The sequence below is a fragment of the Schistocerca nitens genome, chromosome 2, assembly GCF_023898315.1.
Source record: "Schistocerca nitens isolate TAMUIC-IGC-003100 chromosome 2, iqSchNite1.1, whole genome shotgun sequence".
Lineage (NCBI taxonomy): Eukaryota > Metazoa > Arthropoda > Insecta > Orthoptera > Acrididae > Schistocerca > Schistocerca nitens.
Window position 1 is genome coordinate 381008203 of NC_064615.1, and position 8011 is coordinate 381016213.

The 8011-nt window shown below is 42.6% G+C and overlaps 1 protein-coding gene across 1 annotated transcript; it reads left to right on the forward strand.

The window, feature by feature from the left end:
• The first annotated feature begins 4230 nt into the window (after positions 1–4230).
• Positions 4231–6661, forward strand: LOC126236213 (cuticle protein 21-like). The gene is made up of 2 exons (XM_049945335.1): positions 4231–4259; positions 6029–6661. Exons 1-2 carry the CDS (start codon positions 4245–4247, stop codon positions 6536–6538), a joined length of 525 nt encoding a protein of 174 aa, XP_049801292.1. The 5' UTR covers positions 4231–4244; the 3' UTR covers positions 6539–6661.
• The last annotated feature ends 1350 nt before the right edge of the window (positions 6662–8011 follow it).

Genomic DNA, 8011 nt, shown 5'->3' on the forward strand with positions numbered 1-8011 from the left:
GCCATTGGAGCCGTTCTTCACACCACCTCAAGTGTCATTTTGCAATCACTACAGAAATATGTACCTCATGAGCAGGTGCTCGACCATTGTATCCCAGTCTTCTTAAATCCCGACTCACAGTCAGTGTGCTAGACGGACCGCTGATAGTGTCTGACTCCTTACGCAGATTTCACACCGTTTTCTACAAGCACACTCCTCAATATTCGACGATTCCTGTCCGTTAGTCCGTCAGATCTGCCTGGTCTTTGTTTAACTGCAGTTTTTCCTTCGCGTTTCCATATCACAGTCACGTAAGCAGCTTCGACTTGGACAGATTTAGAAGGTTTGAAATGTACCTGATGGATCTGTGACTCTGGTGATATCCAATGAATAACCACGTTTGAAGTCACAGAGCTCTCTTCACCGATCCATTTATTGCTTCTTTACTGATAACTCAATACTCTTCGTTTCCTTTTTTATTAGTTGTTTCGAAACTTGGAAAAAATAGAAGCAGAAAAAGGTGCGAGCCCGGACTTGAGTCCCGTGAAATCTTGTGTGGGTGACAGACACTTGGGCGTATTCGACCCCAGTGATGCGGTGAAAATCCCTTCACAAGTCAATCTGATACGTACCGCACAGTTGCCGGAGCCGGCCGGAATGGCCGTATGGTTCTAGGCGCTGCAGTCTGGAACCGAGCGACCGCTGCGGTCGCAGGTTCGAATCCTGCCTCGGGCATGGATGTGTGTGATGTCCTTAGGTTAGTTAGGTTTAATTAGTTCTAAGCTCTAGGCGACTGATGACTTCAGACGTTAAGTCGCATAGTGGTCAGAGCCATTTGAACCATTTGAACAGTTGCCGGAAAACAATGAATCGGACAACGACACATGTTTCAGATTATTCTTGTGTCGGTATTTAACATACGACAGCGGTTCTGCCCGGTTGTCAGGATAAAATAAGATGGGTAGCACTACAGAAGATATGTTTATAACATTTTTCACCAGTGAAATGATGCTTATCGACTTAAAGTTAAATTACCACCGTTGTCATCCGAAATCGTTGGCTGCAAAATTTACTATGGGGTCCTCAACTTTGTAAATGTCTCTCCTGCTACTTTAATAGTATAGTTAACGAGTGAAAATGTATTTGGTTCGGTTATTTGTGCGTTTTTAGTGGACAGTAATTTTTCTACCTTGCGACAGTCTACATCTACATCTACATCTACATCCATACTTCGGAAGCAACCTGACGGTGTGTGGCGGAGGGTACCTTGAATACCTCTATCGGTTCTCCCTTCTATTCCAGTCTCGTATTGTTCGCGGAAAGGACTGTCGGTATGCCTCTGTGTGGACTCTAATCTTTCTGTTTTTATCCTCATGGTCTCTTCGCGAGATATACGTACGAGGGAGCAATATACTGCTTGACTCTCGAAACTTCAACAAAAGACCGTACCGGGCTACCGAGCGTCTCTCCTGCAGAGTCTTCCTCTGGAGTTTGTCTGTCATCTCCGTAACGCTTTCGCGATTGCTAAATGATCCTGTAACGAAGCGCGCTGCTCTCCGTTGGATCTTCTCTATCTCTTCTATCAACCATATCTGGTACAGATCCCACACTGCTGAGCAGTATTCAAGCAGTGGGCGAACAAGTGTACTGTAACCTACTTCCTTTGTTTTTGGATTGCATTTCCTTAGGATTCTTCCAATGAATCTCAGTCTGGCATCTGCTTTACCGACGATCAACTTCATATGATCATTCCATTTTAAATCACTCCTAATGCGTACTCCCAGATAATTTATGGAATTAACTGCTTCCAGTTGCTGACCTGCTATATTGTAGCTAAATGATAAGGGATCTTTCTTTCTATGTATTCGCAGCACATTACACTTGTCTACATTGAGATTCAATTGCCATTCCCTGCACCATGCGTCAATTCGCTGCAGATCCTCCTGCATTTCAGTACAATTTTCCATTGTTACAACCTCTCGATACACCACAGCATCATCCGCAAAAAGCCTCAGTGAACTTCCGATGTCCTCCACAAGGTCATCTATGTATATCGTGAATAGCAACGGTCCTACGACACTCCCCTGCGGCACACCTGAAATCACTTCTCTCCATTGAGAATGACATGCCACATGGTACACAGTCATTGTGCAACAATGCACAGTAATCTGCAACAACACATTAACTGAAGAAGATAAACAGATGACAACTCAGGTAAACGTTCTGAGTTTCTAACCATCTTCTATTGTACAACGCGATAGCGACCTTTGTGATAGCAATAACTACGCAAGCGGTGAATATTATCACTATTTCAATTACAAAATGTAAAATATGGACTGTAACTTTTCTCCTTGGAAATTACGACATCTAACTCGTTATCACTGACCTCAAAACGCTTTATAAACAAATTTCACTCGAATCCACTACATTTACAATTATTGATATGCCATTTTAAATTTTTTATTCGTTATCAGTGATCCGAAAAATCTGAAAGGAACAGTTTTGCAGGATTTTGTATCCGTTTTTCTATAACTGAAGCGAGTTGGCCCACTGTGTGGCGGGCTTGACTCTTGTGACATATACTGCTTAATTCTGCGTTACATACCAGTGTCCGGATACTTTTGATCAGATAGTGAGGGTCCATTAAATACGCAGAGATGAAGAAGCTTCAGGACATACCTCGGACAGATGAACACAACAACAAAACAATACACAGAGCAAGCAGTTGAGGAAGCGAAGGAGACGTTTGTCAAGAGAATTATGTTTAAGCAGAAGTAAGAATTTTAAGTTAATTTCGTTCATCACAATCGATGTTTTTGGATCGCCTGCAACTGTGTCATTAAGGAGAATAATTTCCCGAAACACGTTGTGCTAAGCATGAAAAAACCAGTAACTCCTGCAGTTTCTCATCATTCAAAGCAAGACTTTAAAGTTTGCTGATGATATTGTAATTCTAGCAGAGCCGGTAAGGAACTTGAAATATCTGTGAACAATATCTTGAAAAGAGGCTGTATGGCAAACATCAACAAAAGTAAAATAAAGTTAATGAGTGGAGTAGACTTAAATCAGTCGATGTAGCGTAAATTAGATTGGGAAATGAGTCACTAGAAGATGTAGATGACTTTTGTTGTTTGGGCAGAAAAATAACGTATACTGGCCGAATTAGAGAGGGTGTAAAAAGCTAACTGGCAATAACAAGAAAAGAATTTTTTGAAAGAGGAAAATTTGCTAACGTAAATTATAGTGTTAGTCAGTCTTTTCTGATGCTATTCGTCAGGTGAAATTCGGAAGATTAAAAGTTCAGACAAGAAGAAAATAAAAGTTTTTAAGATGTGGCGTCGTAGTAGAATGCTAAAGATTAAACAGATCGATCAAACATGAAGGGACTAATGAATCGAAATGGGGAGAAAATAGTTTGAAGACATAACTTCACTAAAATAAGTGATAGATCATATCCTGAGGCTTTAAAAAATAGTTAATTTGATACTAGTGGCAAGAAATGGAGGATGGGGAAGAGAGTAAGGTTGGCTAAAGTAAGGGCGTTCAAATGGATGTAATTTGCGATAGTTAAGCAGAGATAAAGAGACTTAAACAGTATAGACTAGCGCGGTGAGATGCATCAAATGACTCTTCGAACTGAAAACCACAACAGAATCAACCATCCCGTTCTTTTCCTCACTTACGTAGCAGACTCTAACCAAACCAAATGAAATGGAAATGAAGTCCCATGCTTCTTTACAGAGCGTAGGGGAACGATGCGGGAGACCCGCACCGCCTTACTAGGCAAGGTCCTAATGGAGGTGGTTTGCCGTTGCCTTCCTCCGACCGTAATGGGAATGAATGATGATGATGAAGACAACACCCAATCATCTCAAAATCCAATATCAAAACCATGTCGACAGAAGTATCACATATTTTTTCTTACATATACCACAGCGACAAAAATCTTTTTGTCGTGTGGAGATATAGACAAGGGCACTGTCCACACAACACAGTGGCGGTGCAGTATGTCCGTGCCGTTTCACAACCTGCTGCTGTTGCGTTACGCTCGTGGGAGGGGCGCTACCCAATGAGCCAACCAACCACATCCACGCCGGTCCACGCGATCTTATCGTCCGTGGCGATCTGCTAGACCCCTGGAGGATATGCAACCTGGTGAGCGGGCAGCTCGCCGACGCTGCAGGTGTGGTCGGCGTTCCAATTCGGTATAAAAAGAACGACCAGGCTGCGACGGACACAGTACCTGCCCAACGCACTACTACAACATGGTCGCCTGCAAGGTGAGGAAAGTCGACGATATCAGCGCATCGTCAGATAATACAGGAGGTCCATCGAGAGCTTTGTGCGCCAGCAGCAGCTAGTTTCTCCTATTAGCAGCTTGTTCGGAAGAACACATCACGTAGACCAACATGAAAATAGTCGTCTTGTTGTTCTAACTGATCTCATTTACCTGACTCAGTTTCAGTTTCGGTCCCCAAGTGTTGTTTTCTTCAATATAAATTCTCGATGCGAAGGAATGAGAAAAGTCATCGGCAGTTACAGAGACCTGCTGCAGTGACACAAAACATAGGAATACAGTATAGAGCAATAACGCTGGCTGGAATGGGTGATGTTTCTCTTCAGTGTCGCCAGACAAAACTAAGAAATAATTGAATTTTTTTTATTGTTATCTCTTATGTGGACTTAAAAACGTCTTATATCCATAGAGAATTGGTTCTTACATTGACATCGGTACGCTTTAGTAAGATTCGGGATTGATAATTTTTCAAAAGAGAAATAACAGTTGCATCTAAAATTAAAAGTGAGCTTCCAGATATTCACACACTTCGACACAGGGATTACATCCATTATTTAATGGAAAACTTAAGTCTTACTAGGGCCATGAGCGTTAGAACAGAATGAGCATCCACCATGTAGGAACAAAGTGAAAGAAGTAGTCTGTTTTGAGGACTTGGTGACATAAAGCGGCTATATTCAAGAATTCTATAAAATGTTTTGGTTTATACTGAAAGGTTATAAACTTGGGTTTCCTACTTGTGACTCGTATTGAAGTACAATAACATTTTGGTCTAGCAGCGATCACTCCTCACTTCCCGGAATTTTATCTCTTGACTCTCCATAGTTTGCTAAAGGATAATATAGAAAAATGTTGAACGGTTGTCTGTGCCAGTTGGCAACAGACTACTGTGGATAGTGGCTGTTGATAACTAATTACCTTCAGCCGCTCTAAACTATAAGATATCTATCTCGAAAGACAACTATGGGAACCGAAAGAAAACCAGATTAGCATTTAACATCGTCTCACGTCGAGTAAAAAATGTGGATGCGGGCAAGAGTGCACAAATAAATGGCAGCAAACTTTTTTGAAGGAGCCGGCATGGCATACTTCACATCTGATTTAGGAAAATACCAGAAAATGTAAACCAAGATGATTATGTAGGTTTGTTCCTCATTTCCATTCGGATACATGCGCAGTAATTTATCCACAATGTCACAGCGCTCAGTGACAACTGTAGATGAAGAAATACCAGTAACATAGATATTAATACCCTCCACAGGTACATCATGTACCAGCCAGTTTCACACAGGAATTATGAAGTTAGATACTGCCATTAAGAATGATATTTCAGTGTCAGCCACACCATCCTCGTAGCTCGGAGTGGGACAAGAGAGTATTATCTTGCTAGGCATTCCTCGCTGCTCCAGACCCAGGTGAATCATAGGGCTGGGAAAGCTGTACGTAACTTTTGGATACGTGAGCGTTCCAAACTACTACATGGAACTTTCAGAGATATAAATTACCTACCATAGTCAACATGTTAATTTTAATGTGACAGACTTTGAATTAATTGAGAAAAGTCAATGAACTATTTTCCACAGCCATTTTTGCAGATCATGTTGCTATCACACTAGCAAAAACATATCGACAACATATGTATTTTTCAGTACACGACACCCGACCTTTAACCAAATTTGTAGTGAATCAACTCAACGCATAACGCCGAAGGCACTAGGCAGCGTATTCTAACTTGTTGTCTCTTATCTGCAGCTGATCGTCCTCGTCGCCTTCGTGGCTGTGGCCCGCGCCGGCTACTTGGGTGCCCCTGCAGTCTACGCCCCCGGCGCCCCCATCGCTGCCCGTGCCTACGCCGCCCCTGTGGCGTACGCCGCCCCCGCCGTGAGGGCCGCCCCCGTCGCCTATGCCGCCCCTGCCGTGGCCGCCGCTGAATACGACCCCCACCCACAGTACAGCTACGCCTACAGCGTGTCTGACGCCGTCACCGGTGACTCAAAGAACCAGCAGGAGAGCCGTGACGGAGACGTCGTCCAGGGCAGCTACAGCCTGGTGGAGCCCGACGGTTCCGTCCGCGTCGTAGACTACACCGCCGACCCCGTGAACGGCTTCAACGCCGTGGTGCACAAGGAGGCCGGTGCACACCCCGCCCCCGTCGTCGCCAAGGTGGCCGCTCCCGTCGCCTACGCCGCCCCCGCCATCGCCAAGGTGGCCGCCCCCCTCGCCTACGCCGCCCCCGCCTACGGCAAGGCCATCCTTGGTTAAAACGACAAGCATGTGGCAGTTTGATGCTGCCTTAAACAACGAAGCTGCAGCAAAATACGCCATGCTGCACATTATGTGCATTACATTAATGCACTGCAATAAACAACTTGCTTAAACAAAAAAAGTTGACTCTTTACTATCTTCAAATAGCATGTTCCAACACACTATTTACATATGAAACTCCCTGAGAGTTTAAAATTTTGATCAAAGTTGGATTCTAGCAAATGTCTTTCACTTCCCCAAGCAATGTTCCAACAAATAATTCAATCCAGAGTGTCTCAGGGGGCAACTCAGATTTAATTGTCCAGTTCCTCTGTCCTGCTATCCCGTCGTCCATCCAACACATGCCGTAGAATGTGGTTACAATGTCACTCACATACATGGTGAACTATTTAGAACAGCATACTATTCTAAGCCCGCTATCATCAACCGGAAGATCACCTTCCTTTTTAACAAAAAAGAAATCATTTTTACCTACAAGCTTCTATTCGAGTAGATGCAGCAGTTTTCGAGATACATCTCAAAGAATCTATCATCGGATATAAGGACTTCTCATACAATGTGACCAACTACTGGGACATAAAATTTTATCACCTAAAAACGGAAACGGTGTGTGATAATCGTTGCGCAGTTTTGTCATTGGACAGTATGTTTAAGATCATCATTATGTTCTCCACACACAAAAACCACGTACGTTCACATTCACATCTTTTTTCTGATATAAGTGACTTACTTTCTAGATAACTTCTATATCATTATCAGGATTTTTATTTGTTCCTTATCACTGCTTTCACCTATGTAAATGTTTATTAAGGTGAAAAATGCCGATATGCAAGGTACTTTGGAGTCGGCGTTAAACACTACAGCCCCGTAATAATGCACTGTGATATTCGAACCAGCATAGGCCTTGGTGGCTGCTTTACCTTTAACATCCATAAACTGCAGATAACGAGAATAAAGAATTTCAAAAGCCTTCACTAAAGCTAGAAGATTGCCAGGTACAATTGCATCAACAATAATTCCATTTTGGGAGCGTTGAAGACTCCACTCCATCCAGTGTTATTGCATTGACTATGTGCTCCAAAAATCTTGTTTGGAATAATTCACTTCAACGTGATTCATGGAACTGATAATTTGGATAGGTGGATGAATCATAAGGGACCGTTTATAAGGAATCCCCATTCACTAAGGTGAGCATAAATAACGGTGAGAACGCTGCCTTTGATTTTCATTTTAACATGTAATGTAGAAATCGATGTATAAGAAAATTACTAGTTCACAGTAAGATTGTCTTCGTAAAACTCCGAAGCATTAGAAATTGCGGTTAACTGAACCGAAACATATTCATTTCACCATACATAACATCCACAAGTCGATAATAAGTGTTTATTACCAGTATATTCACGTTTTTTCGTCAATTGAAACTTTTAACTTTTTGAATTCGGTACTGCGTTTAAATAATCTTGTCTCTTC